Here is a 20,536-nt window from a genome sequence, read left to right as displayed (position 1 = left end):
TAACATGACCTAAACCACATTCATCTGAGACACGGTTGCTCTCGGCAACACTATTTTCTTCCGGTACATTGACATAAACATGCCAGTACGGCCAAGCAAAAGCCTGGCAATAAATATTTACACCAAGTCGTACGAGCCCTTCACGCCACGACCAGCACCGCGAACAAGTATTTCCAGCAGAGAGACTGGGAGGGGAAAGCAGTGTGGGGGCGAGGGGAGGGGCGAGGGGAGGGTGGGGGTAAACACACAGGAGGAATAACAAATACCTCATCAAGATCCCGATTATGGAAATTGGCAATAATAAGAAATGGATTCTTCCTGATTGTGTTCACACTTCATTTGTGAACTTTCCATCACTTCAAACAGCGTCGTGGGCGGTGTTTACTGGGAACCAGTGAGCTGGTGCAGTGGGCGGGGGGGGGTTGGCTCAGATGAGAGAGAGTCGATGAGGGGACACACTGACGTGCTGGGATGGTTTGTTGAAAGCTCCAGCCTACGACCCCCCCCTCCCCCCCCCCTCCCCTACGCACACACGCAGGAATGCGTGAGGCAGTTCACTCTCGGCCCCGCCCACAGAGGCCTGGGCCGCCGTGTTTGGAGGAGGAGCAGTTAGGGGGGTCATGCTTCCCTGCCCCTCTTCTGGGCTGGAAAAGGCCTTTCTGGGGATGGAGGTGTGGGAGGGGGGGTGGAGTGGAGGTGTGGGAGGGGGGGTGACGGTGGGTGGGTGAGGGTTCCCGGGGAGTGATGGGAGGGATTAGCGCAGGCGGCCTCAGCTGCCAGGTCCAGGCGGGTAAGATGATCCCGGCCATGCCACTGTGGAGGCACTGGGAGCAGGGGGAGGTTATGAATGGGCGGGTGTTGGGCTGAAGCCCTCGAGGGATGTCAACTCAGCTGCTGACCACATATGACGGAGGGGGGGGGCGGGGGGGAGAGAGAGAGAGATAGGGATTGAGAGAGATATAGAGAGAGAGGGAGAGAGAGAGAGAGCGAGAGAGAAGGCGAGAGGGAGGGGGGGGAGGCCAGGGTCCTATGCCCCAGCCAGTGTGAGTGACAGGGGAGGGGGACCCCCTAGTCAGAGGGTAAGTAGGCACCTATTTGGGGTTAGGGCACAGGAAGGCCAAGCTGACCCCTCTCCCCTGCAGACGTCTGGCTCACAGGCAGGGAGCATGTAGCCTCTGTCTGGAGGGTCAGCTTGCCTCCACTACACACATACACACACACACACACACACACACACAGTATAGACTTGGGACACAAAGTGAATAATAAATAGGTCTTTACGACACCAATTATATCAATAAAATACACTTCAAGGTTACCCAACACAATTGGACACTAGTAAAGTGTGCTGAAATACTTGAACACTTGTCATCATTCCACGGCCATCGACTGTCATTTCCAAGGTTTTCCTTCCAACTCAAACAAAACAAGCAGCCACACTTTGTTTTTATTGTCTGAAATACAACATTTCTGAAAAGTTAAATGCGACACACTGTAACCATTCCAATTACATTTCATGTGGGCAATTTCTCTTGTATTCTTACTCCCAAATTGCTCAGGCAATTTTTCAATTTCAGTAGTGAAGCTCAAAAGAACTGCAGGAGGGCGGGTAGAAGGGGCGCAGAGCTGCAAAAACAAAACATTTTTAAAACTGGTCAATTTCACACTGTTCCGGGGGATTAATGGCGGCATGCTGTAGAACGGCGCTGGGTAAACAACGTCTTGTTATTGTTGTCTTTCCTCCGGCAGTGCGCCTCGCGCTGCCCCACTTCAAAGCAGCGCTCCTGGAGAGAGAGAGAGAGCCTGGGCGGTGGAGGCCGAACGCCCAAGGAGAGAGAAAATAAATGGGTGGGAAACCCGATAGGTTCTTATCTATAACAGACCCGCCGCTCCCCTGGCAACTCTCCAGTCGCCCCACCCACCCACTCCCCCAGGTCTGACTCTGACACGTATAGGCCTTGTCAAGCGCCCGCCCTCCCTCCCTCCCTCCCCCCACCCCCCCTCCCCACCCCCCCCTCCCCACCCCCTCCATGTCACGGCCCACTGAGAGAAGTCCCTGGGGAAGGACAAGCAATCAGGCCTCTATACACACACCCCCCACACACACACACACACCACCCCCCCCCCCACACACACACACACATGCACACACACCCACACCCACACCACCCCCCCACACACACACACGCACCCCCACACACACACACACACACACACACACACACACACACACACCAACACCACCCCCCCCCCACACACACACACCACCCCCCCACACACACACACACCACCCCCACACACACACACACACACACACACACAACACACACACCAACACCAACCCCCCCCACACACACACACACCACCCCCCCCCACACACACACACACACACACACACACACCACCCCCACACACACACATCACCCCCCCACACACACACCACCCCCCCCCCCCACACACAGCCTCTCATTGCTTCAGAAAGCAGACAGACAGTAGAACTGGCCTGAAAACTTAACCAGTCAGAAAACCAAAGACGAGAACTCGAGAACTAGCCAACTATCAGCCAGCCGGCCGGCCCCCTGTGAGTGTTGCTCCTGGAGACGGAGTGAGAGAGGAGCTGAGAGGACCCAAGGTGATCAGCACACATTATCACCTTTCAATCCAACCCTGCACACTGACACCAGCCCCCCCCCCCCCCCCCAACACCCACACACCCCTGTTAAAACACCCATGGTTCTCCTCCTCCTCCCCCCCCTGCCCCCCCCCTCCCCCCCATCTCAGGGTACTCCCTCATCAGGTAGTCTGTGTCCTGTTGTCATGGACGACACAGGGTCCGGGACAATGCCTTCCAACTGGCAGAGGAGATGAAAGGCGGAGCTGCTGTTGGACACGTTCAGCGCTTGGGAAGGTGCCAGTCATCTGAAATGGTACGTAGCCGCTTCTTTCCCACAGCGTCCCCCTCCGGCGACGGGCCGGGTCTGACGGCTCTATCGGAATGCGAGGGGGTTCATCTCGATTGACTCTAACTGCCTCCCCGTTCCCCCGCGAACTTATCCATCAGCTAAACTAGAAATTAGCTGCTAATGGTTTTTTAATGAAACTGAAACAAATGCAGAAAGTCGTTACCGTGTGATTAAAGACAGGGGGGTCATTTTATCCCCCAAACAGAGGTAGGGGTGGAGGTGGAGGCTGGAGCTGAGGGACGCAGTGAGGCTGAAGACGGGGCTGAAGATGGGGTTGAGGCTGGGGTTCGGGCTAAAGCTAGGGCAGAGGCGAGGACTGAGGTTAGGGCTGGGGAAGGAGCTGGGGTAGAGGCTAGGGTTGAGGCTGGGGGGGGGGCTCGGGGCTGCCTGTCTCTCTGCCATGTTTCACACTGCTTCACCGTAAAGAGCTGACTCTACAAAACACAGAAACGCAGCTGGAATCCATGGCAGATCGGTTGGATTAGGAGCAGAAATGAACTGAGATGAATATCTCGTAGAGGGACACTCTGAGTAATTATCTTACTGACAACAGCTCATTACTAAAATATGGAGGGTTTTTTTTCTGCCCGTCTCTCCCCCTCTCTCTTTCACTCTCTCCCTGAGAAATTACACCAACTACTGGGATTGCAAGCACATGACCAATTGCGTTAATGAAATATTACAGTCTTGAAAAGTACACAGTGTGCTGCGTTAAGTGTTACAAATAGATCGCTGTATTCATTCGCAACATACGTCCAAAGGAAAGTAGGGGGGCTGACCCTCCTTGGCTTCTGAAGAGCTGCTGGTTATGAGAAAGCTATGATTACCAGGAAGCCAGCCTCTGTTATTGGCTGTTGAGCCTCATCATTTTGGGGAACTTAGGCCTAAATTGAGCATGTTCTCTCGTATGACTGAGAACGGCCACAGAAGCAGCCAATTCAGGCAGAATTCACAAGTTCAAATGGTGCTTCAAGAACCACACCATGGAGCGAGGAGAGACCAAAGGAACGAGGACCAAACTAGGAAAAAGCTCTGATAAAATCTCTCAACTTCCAACAAACTTTTCCTCTGGTGCATCAATAAACACACAAACAAACTAAAAACCCGACTGGAACAAAAGCAATGGATAAAAAAAAAGAAAAAAAACGGCCATTATGATCTTCTTCCATAAAACCTTTTCCAGAGCCAAATTTATTTTATAGAACCGCACGCCGCAACTGCACCAACTACTCAGCACATACTGTACATGTTTGTGTGAGGCCCGCAGATAAACAACACGACCCTGACTTCAAACACTGCCTAGTAAAACCCTCCGAGCACGCTCAGATCTCGGCTTCACTCCCGAGCTTTTGTTTATTTCTTTGTACCCAACAGAATTATCGGTAATTTACGTCTTTTAAGAAACCCTCATACCTAGAAAATGAGCTTGACCACTACAAAGAAGGGCCGGTTCACAGACGCCGTCCACGCTATCGTTCTAAAAGTGGTTCTGTTTACAAGCCTGGACGATACCAGAAGTGTTACTAAGCACATTTTAGTCCTGCATAATGTTACAATGAAAGCACACTTGGTTAATTTTCCCAAACATGTGCTTCTTTCAGAAGCCTAGAAATAAAACATGTCCATTAAAAGGAAGTGAGAGGGTTCCAAGCCAAGTGCCAGAGGACAGCATAATTACTAAACTATTTCACTCTGGAACCCTCAGGAATCACAACGGTCGCTGGTGATGTCATAGTCTGCCGGCCGGCCAAGACTGCCTCGCCAGTGCCCAAGTCAAACTCGGTGTGTTTAATATCTGCTTCCAGCATGCCCAGAATAACAATAAAAACAAACAGCCAGCCAGGTTATGGTCGGACTGTACCAAAGCCCAGGGAACGGGTTTCGCTCTCTCCTTCTCTCCCTCCCACCTTTCTCTCTCCCACCCCCCCCTCTCCCTCCCTCCCACCTTTCTCTCTCCCTCCCCCCCCTCTCTCCTGTCCCTCCCACCTTTCTCTCTCCCACCCCCCCCTCCCTCTCCTTCTCTCCCTCCCACCTTTCTCTCTCCCGCCCCCCTCGCTCTCCCCCTCCCACCTTTCTCAATCTCCGACCCCCCACCCTCCCCCTTTTCTCCTCTCTCTCCCTCGCCTCCACACTCTCTCTCCAGTAGTTTGTCATGAAAGGGAACATCATTCCTACAGGCACTGCAGGCTGGCTACCCTGAGAAGCTGTGCAGATGTTTCAACATGGGAAGGTGATAAAATGAGTCAGAGATGAGGCCCAGCTGGAGAGGTTTCAGAGTACAGGGAGCTCAGCCGGGCCCCAAACACATCAGTCTGATCCAGGCCTTAACCGTCTCAAAGAGAAGGCCTACCCTTAGCTCATCTAGTCCTATGGACATGGGCCCAAGAGGACGTGGGGGAGCTCTCATGTTCGGCTGATTTGCATGCATCAAAAGAGGCTTCCAGCGTGTGTATGGTACGGTAGCTAACAGTGCTCCACTTAAATGTGCATAATTCTCAATAAGTCGGACTTAAACTAAATCTCATATTTAGGGTATTCATGCATAAAAGCTCACCATGTGTTACAAAATGCAGTTGTTGTTTTGTTTTTTTTACATCTCTGCAGGGATACAGTTGTACAACACAGACCAGCAGTGCCTATGGGTCGGATAGGTTCTTATCTGTCCACCGTGCTTCTGAGTCCAACTGGTAATCCAAACAAAGCAATGTCAAAGCATGTGAGATCCCTGCTCTTGAACTCAAGTCAAGTGGGCTTTGTTTCCACAGTAATATTAGCCGAGCGACCCTCTACAGAACTTCTTACACTGGAACTGTTTACTTTAAAACAGAGAAGAGAAACCGCGATCAGTGAATGATAATGACAGTCGCTGTCTTGATGAAGGATAGAGAACAGAGGGAGAGAGAGAGAGAGACAGAGGGAGCTGGAGATGCGTAAAAAGGAAAGAAGGGGGGGGGAGACGTGAGAGAGAATGGGAAAGAGTGAGAAACGGTTCCTAATTTAGATCAGAGGAGTTCTGGTTTTTCAGATGTCTGCATCAGCTCACCACAGGGCCAGACTGAGCATGTGAGGCATCCTGGCAGCCCTGGTAAAGCTACCCCCCAAACGCTAATAACTGCAATGTGCTAGCTGCAATAAAGCACTCCACACGGCCGGCCAGACACACACACACACACACCAAAATGGGAAAATCCCAAACCACAGATTTTAATTGGAACCGTTCATTGATTTGTAATAATTCTGGATCAGGTCTCAAGACAGGCTGAAGTTGGTAACTGGCATTGGTGGTTGATTCTCTCTCTCCACTTCAGACCCTCACAATGGCATTCAAAAACTCTCTCGGGAAATATAAATATATATTGGGTCACTTACAATAAACATCGTTGAACTGTATTTTAGGCTCCTGATCTCTGTAGCTGCCTATGCACTTAAAACAGATTGACCATTCTTTTTTACTTTTTTTTTTACTTTCAAGTACATCCGACATTCCGCAGCAGCCTGTCCTGGAGACATGAGTAGGCTCTTGTAAGATCGAGGGGGGGGGGGGGGGGGGGGTTATGCTTATGACTAGCATCTCTCCCATCATCTGTCACGGGTTGAATCCCAGCAGATACTGTCTGGGCCCCATCACCTCCACACTGCATTAGGTACATGATACAAGACATGAGCGCACGCTAAGTGGTGTTAGCCGCCGCCTCACAGAGCAGCACAAGTGGTGGTCCAGGGGCCTTCTGACAACTTAATTGCACACGTGAGGTGCAGCTGGGAGCAGCGCACCAGCGTTCTGATGCAGAGCGAAGACATTCTAGAACACCGCCCGAAGATTCCGGATTCGCTTTCCCGAGATTGATGGCACGCGGAGGGGGTTCCGAATCCCACAATTTGTCGGACAGTAAAAATGAATGGGTTGCAAATATTTGCAGCCGGGAGAGGGAGAGCTGTCCGGAGGAGGCTCTCAAGAGGCGGCTGCAGAAACGGTTCGACAGAAACAGATAACATGCGGCTTAGTGAACACCTTGGAGTATCACGTCAATATCAATCAGGCGTCGACTGACACAAACCCCACACCCGTTTGAACTTCCAGAGAGGAGCCCACCGCTGGAATGCCAAGAGCACACCCCAGTATCCCTCTCCAGGCTTCACACCCATCCCCTCTCCCTGTCATTGCCTTTATCAGCCTAATCAGATCCGACAGGTTTCATGTCAACAGGGAGTATTGGATGAATCATCCACTACAGCAATAAAGCAGAGCCCTCCCTCTGCTCCAGGACCCTGCGCCTTCCCCCCGCATCTCTCTCAACAAGCAACCCGCAGCGGAGGGGAAAACACCCCATCCACTGTCAGCTGGAAATTATAACTGTCTCAGAGTTTAGCAAAAAAAAGAAGAAAAAAGATTTAAGCAATTACGCCGTAATTATAACACGTGTAAATTCTTATCATGTTGGTCATTTTAAGAAGCAATGTGGTCAGTGTCAAGCGGGCGATACTCTTCTTGAAGCACAGCGTGTTTATTATCCTTTGAGCTAACCATACGGCTTCAGAATCCTTCTCTTGCTCGCGCGCAGCGCGCCAGCCCGCCTGACGCCCCTGAAGAGTGACACGGCGGGGCAATTATTCATACTACATTCTTCTTCTCTTACCCCACACATCAGAGAGAGCGGTTCTGACGGGGGCCGGGAGAAAAGCAAACACCACCTACTCCAGAGCACTCGGAGGCAAGAGGATCCTGACACACAAAAACATAACGCAAAGCCCATGCGAAAGGACACGGTGGAAAGTCTCGGGCGCTCGCCGAGGCACTCTCTACGCCCACGTAGCACATAAAACAGCCTTGACGTGCTTCTGTTGGATTTTTGTATTAAATCAATGCTTAAGACCAAACGGCACTGCTACTGGCCTTTCATGCGGGCCTCGTTTTATTGGTTAGAGCATGTCATGCCTTATATGGCGTCATTATTTCTATAATAAGACTGGAATTATTCATAGGTCACAGGGGTGAGGGTCTGCTAAATGGAGCACACACTCACCCGGAGACATAAAACACAGACCACCCACAGTTTGTGTAACGTAGAGCCACACAAACCCACCTTTCTCCACGGAGGACTTACACACGGGGGCTCCCATGTTACTGAGTTACTCCTGTAAAGTGCTCTTTTTTCATCTGAGGGAAACATGGCAAAAACCCTCTCTGAAAGTGGTAGCTAATGGGGGGATGACAGAGAGAGGGGGCATAGGAGGAGGAGACAGAGAGAGAGCAAGAGCGAGAGAGCGAGAGAGAGAGAGAGACAGAGAGAAAGAGAGCGCAAGAGAGAAAAAATGAGGGAGAGAAGTCTAGAGAAATAAAGCAACATTCCAGCCAGTTCTATTGAAAGATCTGCTTTCAAGCTTAAGTGATCTTAAGTAACAATATCACTATGCATTGCGTTTTAAACTGTTAACAGTCTATAGACACTCAGGTATCACAAAACATTAGGTTAACTAAACATTCAACTAACTATCATCAAACAAACATTATAAACATTCACCCAACTATACAATAACCCCAAACCTAACTAGAATATATGAACAGTTTTGCAGCTAATAGTTTCACCATCTGTAGATGATCTATAGAGGCCACAAAAATCATCAAAGTCAAGTGCTGAAGAAATAACAGTGGAGTTGAGGTAAGAGAAACTGGTTCTTAAAATGCAATACAATCTCCTAGCTGAATTTCAAAGCTAACGGGGTTCCTAGCAGCGGTGTTAGCATTGGAGATTAGGGTTAGCGTTTGAGGCAAGCTAATTGCTAATAGCTACCACTAGCCGCCTTGTGGTCCGGATAGCCTCGGGAGTGGGATTAGCGTAGCGTAGCGGGAACATCCTGTCCAGAGCGTATCGATCACCGGCTTACTCAGCGGACACAGGAAGTAGAAGGTTTAGCCTCTTCCTGTGTCTGAGGTCTGGCGGAGCAGAGGAGTTAACCTCAGACTCCAGTGTTCCAGAGAAAGGATGCGTCCCTGGTCTAAACCACACCGCCGGGTAACTACTCAGACCGGCTGACTCACGGGCAGGAAGGGGCCTGAGCAGTAGGCTTCTGGGGTGACACACTGGGCCCTCCCTGCTCCACAGATGCTTCAAATCAAAACTCAAATCAGACACGGAGACCAGCGCCGTCGGCAATGATATAATATACTACTCCACGGCTAAACTTAGGCCTAATTGCTGTGTGACTGTGCTGCAGAATGGATGACAGCTCCAGACAAACAGATGGCACCAATAAAAAGACATGTCAGTGGTATGGTACAGACAACGCGCGGCAGCCAGGCGAGTTTGGAGCACTCATCAGCGCCAGTTAAACCAGTAAAAAAAAAAAAGGTCCAAGGTCAGGAATAGCATCTGTGATTCTGGCGGGCAATACCGTGAAATTCTCAATGAATAAGCAAAGAATACGAATATTTGTTCATCGAGGGGTTCAAACCGTCCAAATTTGATGGCGTACAAATGGGAAACAAAAGGGCGTCCGTTCCACCGGAACAATGCCTCCCCGTCTGGGAGTGTGAGCACAGACGATGTTGAGTATGGGGTGACCCCCGGGGTCCAGATCCCAACTCAGCGTTGTGGTGAGGCATGTCTCAACTGGGATCAAACGCTCACCTTTCACGTTGACGAACTCGCTGGGAAAATATACAAGCCTGGGTTTTTCCAGGGCGTCCATATGGGGCCCGTCGAGCGCGTGGCAGGTCGGGGTGACGGGGGCAGCGGGGTTGGGGGGGGGGCTGACGTGAAACAAACAGTGGCTGTGGGCGCCCGCCAGAGTTTACCTGAAGGCCTACCACAGTGTAAACACCTTTCAGCTACACTTTCCTTCTGACCTCACACCCGGACTGGGCTCTCCCAGCGCTACAGCTCAGCTCACATGCCGGCAAACACACACTGGGTTACCCTCAATAACCGACAAGACCACACCTGGGCACAGAAAGTATGCCCATTAGACAAAACGAGCTACGGTTGTGATGTTAAAAAGCCACGCCCTGGTCAGTCACATGGCAAAATAAAATATATTTTCCCCTCCAGTGACTGAATTTCATCCAGCGCCCTGCAATATGGCAAGTTTGAAAGGGTTTCTCTCTGTCTCTCTCTCGCCCCCCTTCTCTCTCTCGGGGGATCATAAGAGAAAGATAAATCCTAAAAAGCTGCATGTCTCCTCTCTGCCCCCACGCTCAGGAAGACAGAGCCATGCAGAGCTGCTGATCACAAGGATTTATGGAGGAATCTCTGTAAGCCATTTGCTCCCTGCAAGCTGGGGAATCAAAGGCGAGATTTCCGGATGGCATTGGGACAGAGATTATCCAGTTTGTGTTATCTGATTACAAACTTCCCTGGGCTGTTTTCTTTTACAGGCTCAACTTTTCCCTTTTGTGTTTCTTTACTGCTCAGATCGGCGTGGGTATAGACGGGCTGTCCCATCCACGCCGGCCTTGTCTGGGCCGTACCCTGGCTGACCAGCTGCGTAGGCCGTCCTGAACAGCACACACAGACCTGCAGGATGCACGGTCACCTGTGCAGGTCACCAGCATGCCTAGGCTAATAATGACTAAGCGTTTTAGTCCCGCTGATTACCAGCCATTCACTTGACAAAATGACACGTTAAAAAGGTAGACCGGATCTAATTGCTGAACATTAAAAACTACCACAGCCAAGTACTACAAGGCCATGTTTCCAGTAATGTTGGGAGCTAGTAATGACTACGCAATAACTGTTCCCATATGGCGCCATTACCAAGTAAACATCGGTACATGTTTACAGACTGTCGACTGTACGGCACGGAACGACCAACAGCCTCGCGCGAAAACCGGCGCACAGCTGAAGCAGTTAGTGACCAGTCTTGACAGACGGAAGCAGAGAGCAGCCCGAGCGTCTCTGACCGCCAGAGCGGTGGGTTGTGGGATGTGCTCCCCCCCCCCCCCTGGGTGGGTAACCACAGATGCTGCTACAGTAGCATCCAGAGCACAGCGGCTCCTATTAGGGCCGACAGCTCTGGAACCGGAGTCACGTGGCGCGAGACCAGACCGCTTTGGTGTCTGATAGGGCTGCCATTCTGGGTTCCTCCAGAAGCTATAGGTTTGTCTGTCAGAGTAATGAGCCAAGTTAGACAATCATGTGGAAGTTAGAGTGGGCAGCCTGTTGGACTCTTGGGGGGGGGGGGGGAAGCCTGGAATCTACTTTCCCCTGGTGGATCTGGTGGAATTACAACTTGGGTTTCGAGAAAAGGTTTTTTTTTTAAGCGTCCTAATTCACATGTATTACCCATTATTTAGAAGCAATGAGGTTGTGAAGGCCCTAAAAATAGTTAGGAAGGAATCTGCAGAAGAAAGGCTTGGTGAACGAATGCCAAACCAACAAGTCTTCGAGGCACCTCCCCAAGTCATCTTGAGGCAACGCATCAATCAGAAACTCCACATCAGGGGCGAATCCACTCAGCGGCCATAAAACTGCAGATCAAGCTGTGTGTTGCGCCAAAACCAGAGAGACCTCCTCGCTAAACCAGCCCTTATCTTTGTCTCGTAAAAAGAAAGAAAGAAAAAAAAGAAAAAGACAGAGCGCCTCGGTGTTATTACCCCCCTAACTGCTGTCCAGTTTCTCTCCCGTCTTTTCTGATCACGCCTCGTCTTCAACATCTGGTGCCGTTTAGGAGGACGGGAAAAATGTCCCCAATTTCTCAGCATTACATCTCCTCCCCTGGCTGTTAACTCTTTCATTAAGGCGTTCGGCTCGGAGCTGCCAAACACTCATGCTCATGTGCTGCAACAACCAGCGGAGAACACCAGAGGCCTCTTAAAAAACACCCACCACCACAAGCTCCGGGGGAATCTTTTCCCTTTCTCCGCAAAATATTTAATCCGTTTAACTGGGGAAGAAAGTGTAAAGGCTTGAGGGGCAGATCGTGGTGTATATGGGCAGAGTCTTTTTCAACTTTTATGGAAGCCAAGCTGCAGTGTTTAAAGCCAAATGTGCATCACAACCACAAACGGGCCAGCTAAACTCTCCCGACACATACGAATACTCAGAAGCTGAAAGAACACTTAGGCTTAAAGCTCCCCGCTTTCAATGCAAGACTTGTTTAAGGATGCTGAGGGTAACTTTCCCTGGTCGGCTAATTGCTATCAAAGTGGTTTAAGTAAAGCCTGTGCCTTAAATAGCCTTGCAATCGTTCATGCTGAAATGTACTCGTCTGGTTGGGTACAATGGACCAGATCAGGGTATTCAATGGGGTCCTTACAAGGGCCATCATTAACTAAAGTTTCTATGGGGTCCATAAGCACATGACAGATTTAAGGTCACCGTTTCATCTCCACATTTCATGACTATTTCAGGTTCCTTTCTTATGCTCGGTTCCTTTCTAATGTACAGTGAGCACAGATCAAACGGATCACTTAGCCTATATCAAATAACTTCACTGAGACGTATGGCCACTGACATAAAGATTTCTGAGAGACGTTCAAAAGACTTTGCGCTAGACAACTTTCAAGTAGACTGCTACAAACTCTTTCATCCCCATGACCAATCTCCTGTTAGATATTGTGAGCTGTTGGGCAGAAACCATGGCTTAGTGTGATTTCACATGAGCATGTCTACTCTAATAATTCACATCATACATGAACCCCCACCACTGACGTGACCAAAATGAAAAAGAACACATTGAAGAGATAGACAGTAAGGACCACAGTAGGCCTCATGTATGTGAACTCATATGTTATTGATGATAAAAGGAAGGAAGGCTATTCCATTGAAGAAAAGTTGAAAATACATTGATGAATTAATTCCATCCAATAACTTCAGGCTCTGGTTTGCATGTGTCTCACGAAACTGTACAAGTATTGCTCCAAGGTCCTGCAATGATTTTGACATGCAGGAAGGCAAAAATTATTCAAGGCATTATAGGACTTCCTAAAACAGCTTTTCACAAGTTATAGAGGTACGTTTAACTGCTGATGACTGAAAAGGGTGTAACATACACCCAAACTTGACTAACACTGTTCATGAATGCCCTCGGGTTCGTAAAAAAAAGCTGGCTTTTTTTCCAATGGTAGCCATATTTCTGCACCAAAAGTCCTTTTTGAAGCCTATTTTAAGTAATTACACTGTCAGCAGCAGCTGTAATCTCAAACTCCTGCTAAACGCCCAAATTTCCACATTTGACTGGAAACTATAATTGTGCGCTTGCTTGGTGCTTAACAGATGGTCTCTCCGGCAATTTGAATATCCTAATATTACCAAGTTCCTCTCTCTGGAGGAAACAGGAACATTAAAAGCTCTGAATAATTCCTCTCAAATTACACAATCCTTAATGAACTTCTAAGGGTACACGGATGTTTTTTCAGGCAAGCAGTCATGCTTTAACTGTAATTATGAAAACAAATCATATTAATGATATCATTTATCATTTCCACACTCTGGCCACATGAGGCCTACCCCTGTGTTTCCGCCTCCAAGAAAAAATACCTAATCTACAAAATGTAAGTGTAAGATTTTCCATACACAGTTGAACGTTTTCATCCTTGAGAGAGAGAGGGAAAAAATCTAAACCAGTAGGCCCATTTCCAAATCACTTAAAAGCCTTGAGGGGGACCGCTATGACCTAAGTTTAACATAAGCCTCTTCCAAACTCCCTGAAACTCTGGGATAGGACCTGATTAAAGCTGGATCTGGGCCTGGAGTGTAAACGTTTGGGATCTGAGACCACCTGAGAAATCAGGTTTCTTCTGGGAAAGAAGGAGGAGGACCAGAAGCAGTCACTTCCGAGCAAAATCCCACAAAAGAAAACCCTGAACAACAGAGGTCATGCCATCCTCAGATGTGCCTCACTAAAGATAAGATGTGGGGAGAAACGGTATTTCAAAATACATGTAATGTCATATAATAATATTGTAAATGATAAGCACATTTCACAAGTCTTTCACAAGAATGAGAAAGCTGCCTCCGGTTTCTTGGCCTGAGAACTGACGGAGCTTGGAGGGCCCCCCCCCCTGCCTCCAGCCCCCCCCCCCCTGCCTCCAGCCCGCCCCCTCAGATAGGAAAGAAGTGTACAGGCTCATTTAAATTCCTCCTGCTTGGACTCCTGTTGTAAGCCTGGCCTCACTCCAAATTGTGTCTCTTGGGTGTACATACCATTGAATAATTTGTCCAAACGTCATTTGCAATTTTCCAAAAATCCTTTCTTGACCGGGAACCTTTCGAAAACATCTGTTACAAATACTTGTTTTGAGAATATACCAGAGTACATTACACTGCTGGTACCTTGTGACCCTAAACTGAGCACAGAGCATAAAAAGCAAGTTAGAATTTCCATAGGGCTGGTAATTTGATCGTCTGAGCAGTAGCCATCTGCATAGTATGATATTTACCATTAGTTCTGGGCTGCTCAAGCTCATGTGTTACAAATCTTTTGCCGCAGTCTATATAATTAGCTGTAATTGACTTCCCTTGAAAAGTGTTTCTTCTGGGACATCTGGCCTTGAAACTTCCACCTTCTTATACAAGCCAGCTCTGAGCCTCTCTCTTTGCTAACTGCATGGGTGGCATCAGCAGAACCAGACTCTTCTGCACGAATAAAATATCTTTCATACTCCTTTTTCCCCAAATGAAAATATTTATACCCAAACCTAAATGAAATAATACAAACATTTATCTTCAGATTGTCCTTATGATATTGTGAAGTAGCTTAATAATTGTCATCTACAAGGGGCCGTGTGGTTGGTTGTGTAAGTTGTGCAGGTCAGATTTTGAGAATAAATTAAGAGTCTGGCTTGATAAAAATTGATTTGATCTCTACTCTGCCAAGAAAAAAACTGTTCAGTTGTAAAATATCTGTTGTGAAATCTCAAATAATAGGAAGACTTATCAAATATTTCTGGAGAATTGTAAACCATTCTGAGAAGCCAAAGTGCTGAGTGATTCTTGTTTTGAAAGAAACAAAAAAAAAGATTTGGGAACGCTCTTCATGTTACAGTGTAGATTCAGAGGCTACCTTCATGACCCCAGGGCAACACAAGCTTAAGGACCGATTCCAAACCAGTCCTACTACACAAATACAACAACAGAGGAGCTTAACTGTTGAACTCTGCCTCTCAGGCCAGACGGAATGAGAACAGGCCTAATGGTTGAAGAGGAGCATTTGTAAATATATAATTCTGGTAGCATGAATGACGACACGCTTTCATCCCTTACTTTCTTAAATGTGCTCCTCATTCGAGGGTTCCTTTAAACCCTTCGCCAACTCTCCGGTTCTGTCCCAGATGCTTTTGAAAACATAGATCAAGAAATACACAAAGCCCCACATACAAGCAATGACATCAGCCCTTCTCCTAAATGAGGCAGTGATTTATTTGCCTTTTGGTTTCTTTGTTTTGTTTTCTTATTTTCTTCAGGGCATTCCTCATCAGACCAAGTCATCAAGAATGATTAAACGTTGATCGAGAGGATGAAGGAAAGTGCTACTTGCCCATGTCAAATTAACAAGTTTTAAGCCTTGTCTGGTTAGTTGGTTACCACACAATGACAAAAACAGGCGATGACACGGTCGTACTCAGGCGTGCTTCGTATCCAGAGTGGGACTGGAGAGAGGCAGCCTCTCCCAGGCTCGTCCGCCCCACCCCGGCCCATTCCTCTCAGCCTCTAGTCTGGCACTGGTGGGGGGGATCACAGAATAATCGGCTCGACTTAAACACCAGCTCATTAGCGAACCGAAAAACCTTTGAATCGGAGCGGCCAGGCCAGAAAACGACGTGTCAAATTATTTCAAGTGAGCGCACCCCTGCTTGAACACCTAAGCCTGCTTAGGGAAAGTGGTGGCACGAGCCGAGGGCTGCCAGGGAGACTAAAGAGGCCAAGGGCCAGGGTATGATCATATGTACAACCATGAACACCTCCATGGCCTAAACACTAAACAGTCCTATAAAAAAAATTGCAAACCAGTACTTGAGTCACTCAGAGTCATAAATCCAATTTACCCATGAGCCAAAAGATATTGTATGGGTAGCCTAAGTATGAAAAACCTTTTGCAGAACTACACCTTAAGTCAGTTTAAGACATACGGTACGTCACGATAGTAATACACATCCCATTCCGTGACCCAGCATGGGGCTCTCTCATCCTAATCATCGGCAGCCAACGAGGACTTAAGGAGCACCGACCTGCGCCCCATCCCTCAGCTTCAGAATGCACTCCATGGTGTTGATGGTGATGACCACGGCCTCGGAGCCCAGCTTGGTCCAGGGCACGTGGATCCTCAGCTCATGGATGTGCCCACTCAGGAAGGTGAAGGGCAGCTTTAACTCCTACGGAAACAACACCAGACACACGTCAATGACTGAAGGTGACAGACAGGAGGCGGTGGAGAAACGGAAGGATTTGTCGAGGCGCAAAACGGTTTGTGTTCAGTTTGAAGACTCAAAGCAAGAGTATGAGAGGCGAAGTACACAGGAGATGGAAAAAGATTAAGCCAACACGTTTCTCTTCATGTCTGCAACACAACAAGCGAGATTTATCGTGAGGCTGAACTTAACATCGCTCTTCTGCATCTTGAACTACTCTGAGGCAGCTTTGTCTGGATGAGTTTGTGTGAGAACGGAGTCCCGTGACACCAGACGGCCTACACAGCTTTGCATACTTCTTCCACGACCGCCCGCCAAAAGCTAATAATCAAACATATTTGTGAGGAAAGGTGGTCATGGATTTACAGCATGTCTCCTTGTTGTGGGACCAGTTGCAGTTTCACTTCAAACTGTGTGCACTGGCAGAGAGGGGCATTTGTAATAGCCCTGTAGATTTGTATTTTTTATTTAATAGACATTGTCTAAATTAAATACACGAGAGAAACTACAAAAGGGAGGAAACCGAGCCAAAGTTTTAACACAGCATTTGGTTTCGTATTGAAGGCCCGACACATTCCCACTGTCAGTTGGCTTGAAGCTGAGAGCTGCTTCCAATAAGAGCTTTCATCGTGTTCTTTGTTCAGTTAGGGTTAGGTGCTTGAGTCCTTCCTCTGAGAAGCAGTCACAACTGGGGCTGTTTCACTGCAATTGAAACAGCCCCAGATAACGTGCTACAGTGGTGAAACCACATCAAAATAACTATCAGAGCAGTAAATGAAAGCCTATGTACTTTAGCATGGCTGTTTGAAGCTCCAATACTTAAATGTATTTCTAAATGTGGGCTATAATAGCACACAATAAAAAGATAGGTTTTGTCTGAGACAGGTGTAGACCAAAATTATTAAGACAACCTGTCAAGTTCCTACGCTAATGATATGGCAAAAGCGATCAAACATGCATAGTATCGTGCCTGTCTGACAGTGAAGATCACTGAGCTAACACTGCATCCCTAACATCAAATGCTTGGTTCACACTCCTTGCTTAAGGCATTAAGTGAAGGCAGCTTAATGGGGGTCAATGGCCTGTCACCTCAGAGAGGCTAGTCTGGTCACACTGGAGAGATCAGTCAGTCAGCACACCAAAAACAATCAGTGTCTCAACTCTTACGTTTCAGCACATGCCTCTCCTGTCTCTGCTTCTAGAAATCCCCTAATGAACTGTGAGAATAGCATTTGTAAAACCATGGAAATGCCAGATCACAGGTTGCGAACCAGTAGTCCTTCTTCCTGTGTGAGTGCTACGAACCTGCTCCAGGACATCCAGCTTGAGGTCCAGCTTACTCAGCACCACATCCCCTCCCCAGAGAGACAGCTGCAGGTCAGACGGCTTCAGGTTCTTGATGTACTTGTTGACATAGCTCATCAGCAGCGGTGTGACATAGGACTCCAACATCTTGTCCCTGCCCTGCCAACAAACAAAATAAAAAGGGGGGGGGGGGGAGGGGGAGGTTGTTGCAAGTCAAATTTGGCAATATCTTCATGAGATGAGTTGTTGTACTTGGGGGTCTTGCATAACAAACATTAGGGCTACTCCATCATAGCCACATTTGGGAGGTCAAGTCAAATAGCAACATGATCATTCACCCTGGATCTCTGGCCGTTGCACCTAATCACTCATCCACCCAGAGTTGTTTAAAAGTGTGTCAGTGTGTTCTTCACAAGCCCTACATACCCTGTGTGTTACCACACACCCTGTGTGGAGCAGACTGGGGTCTGCCAGGAGGGCACATATTCTGAATATCTCAAATATTTCACATTGAAGGCAACTTTTCTCAGTGTCCCCAGAATGCTAAGCTTCCTTTCCTGTCCACCTCAGATGCCAAATCAAGCACACCTGATGTCAGCTAATTAGCAGTGCACATTAGGTCCAGGTGTAACACTGACGAGCAGGAAGACAAGTTAGACCACAGCCCACAGCATACTGACATCGTTAACAGGCCAGGGTCAGAGACGGCTAAACATGGCGCGTGGGATATCTAACAGACAGCATGAAGTCCCAAGCACTGTTTTTTTTCATATAAGCTACTAGATAAGAGATCCAATGCACTTTGACAATCGGAGAACCCCTACAATGCACACCATCAAGGCATACACTTGATGCAGGTCTGATGCAGGTCTGCTGCAATAAAGCATTTTCGAGACAGATAGATAACTCCTCCATATATCCTGGCTGATAGCCAGCTAGCTAGCTAATCCTGGGTCTAGCATATTACAGTGTTACTATTTTACGTTATTAGCTACTATCGTAGGGTGCTAGCTCAGAAACCGATTGTAAAGGTACTTAGGGTCTTAGATGATCAGTAAGAGCTTATCGGAAACGTTTAATGCATCTATACTAGCACAGTATATTGCCTGTAAGATAGTAAGCAGAACAGTATTATATGCTATGCTGCAGAACAATGCTGTTTGCTTTTGTAGCTAACGTTTGATGACAATAAGGACTTAATACGGATTATCAAATAGTGACTTCATAATGATAGAAATAGCCATACTATACCGTCAGCTATGAGTTACAACAGCTAATATGAAAGTTGACAGGCTTGCTAACAGCTTAGCATGCTCTGCACTTCTATACAGTCATTTTAGCTTGCTACCATAATAGCATAGCCTAACATCCGTGTCATCTGGCAAGCGAGTCGCAAAAACAAACGTTGTGTCTATAGCATTATTTATTACTGTTAGAGCTATATACTTACTTTTCACCGCAGTCTGTCTCTCTATATATAGTTCCACATTCACTAGTTATCAAGTTAATTCATTCTAGCCACAACTGTCAATGCTTCAAGCCAAACGTCATCAGTCAACAAAAACACTTCCGCCTACTTCACTTCTGAGTCGTCACTTCCTTTAACGTTTCGCCACAACGCCCACAGGAACGCCCACGACAACTCCCCGACAGCCATATATAGAGCTGAGAAGTCCGTCGTGTGGCACATCAGTTCCTCATACTGGACTACACTGTCCTCGAAAATCAAACTGAATAAGGCTTAATCGATAGAAAAGTAAGAAAGTACAATTTAAGTACAATTTAATTAAATTCCAAAAATAATTACAATTTAGTGTAGAAACAGTAGAGCTTGTAAGAAAATGGCATCTCAGGCAATGGATTGTTTTTAGAAAAAACATGATTTTGTGTAATCTTCAATTGATTAAATAAGATATTATTCTATGCAGGTAGCTTCCTGAAATGTAACAAATACATGTCACACTTGAAATAAACAGAAGTGTATGAACAGAACAGTATGTTAATTTTTTTACATACCTGTTCTAACCCACTTACTAATATGTCCAGCATATTGCTTTGATCGAACCATGTCAGTCAAATGTAGCTAACTTGGAAAATAATGTAGGCTACTGTCCTATTTTCCGATTCTCTTATTGTCAATATGATAGCCTAAGTTAATGGCGCTCAATCAACTAAAGGACATTTTAAATTAATGACTTGAGTTGACCTATACTTACTATAGGCTATATCATAGGAATAAAATATCGATAATTGATTAAAGACTAATCAGACACCTCAATATCTTGTTATGAATATGCAAAAGAAATCATGCAAGATATGTGATCTACTGTGATGTTTTTCTTTTATTAGCCCTACGTGATTTTTTTATTGTCAAAATAATTGAAATACAGCTATATGATAATTTTTTTAAATCTTCCGAGATATTTTTGTTCACAGAACAACAGCAGACATCTCGGATATGTTTAATCACTTATCTTGGCCGCGCTTTACCAGCGCAGGACATGTTGATACCTTCACCCTAGTAGGCCTATAGCAGAGAGTAGTCGTAATGTGAAGCAGCTTTTATTCTGTCAGAAAGATAAGCCCGCATGAGGACACAGTCCACATATAGCCATTTACTGTTGAATTTGACCATGTGACTCTCCGTTCTTAGCCCTCACTGGTGTGTGTGTCTGTGTCAATGTGTGTGTGTGTGTGTGTGTGTGTTTGCGTGCGTGTTTTGTGTGTGTGTGCTCTGACTTTAGTTGGCATGAGTTAGTGCTAACAAGTGTCCTTTGGACACATGGACATATTTTTTTCATGTCAAGATAACTAACCCTTAAGGATTTGTTCCAGCCAATAGTCAATGTGGCTGCCCCTTTGATGTGCAATCATAATATAACACATTTCTCCCGTTTTGTCACTTAACAATTTCATGCTA

The 20,536-nt window shown here is 47.1% G+C and overlaps 1 protein-coding gene across 2 annotated transcripts; it reads right to left on the bottom strand.

The window, feature by feature from the left end:
• Window positions 1-1,457: 1,457 nt before the first annotated feature.
• LOC134023231 (intermembrane lipid transfer protein VPS13B) lies at window positions 1,458-19,198 on the bottom strand. Of its 2 annotated transcripts, none has more exons than XM_062465184.1 (4): window positions 19,063-19,198; window positions 17,617-17,775; window positions 16,132-16,275; window positions 1,458-1,784 (listed from the first exon to the last, which is right to left on the bottom strand). In XM_062465184.1, the coding sequence occupies exons 2-4, from the start codon at window positions 17,761-17,763 to the stop codon at window positions 1,680-1,682; spliced, it is 396 nt and encodes a 131-aa protein (XP_062321168.1). In that variant the 5' UTR covers window positions 17,764-17,775; window positions 19,063-19,198; the 3' UTR covers window positions 1,458-1,679. The 2 variants fall into 2 exon arrangements, with proteins under 2 accessions (XP_062321168.1, XP_062321167.1); XM_062465183.1 differs by having other exon boundaries at window positions 1,468-1,784; window positions 19,067-19,198.
• Window positions 19,199-20,536: the final 1,338 nt, after the last annotated feature.

The sequence above is a fragment of the Osmerus eperlanus genome, chromosome 7 (genome assembly GCF_963692335.1).
Source record: "Osmerus eperlanus chromosome 7, fOsmEpe2.1, whole genome shotgun sequence".
NCBI lineage: Eukaryota > Metazoa > Chordata > Actinopteri > Osmeriformes > Osmeridae > Osmerus > Osmerus eperlanus.
The sequence above is the reverse complement of the archived record's forward strand: the minus strand, read 5'-3'. Positions and strand labels throughout refer to the sequence as shown.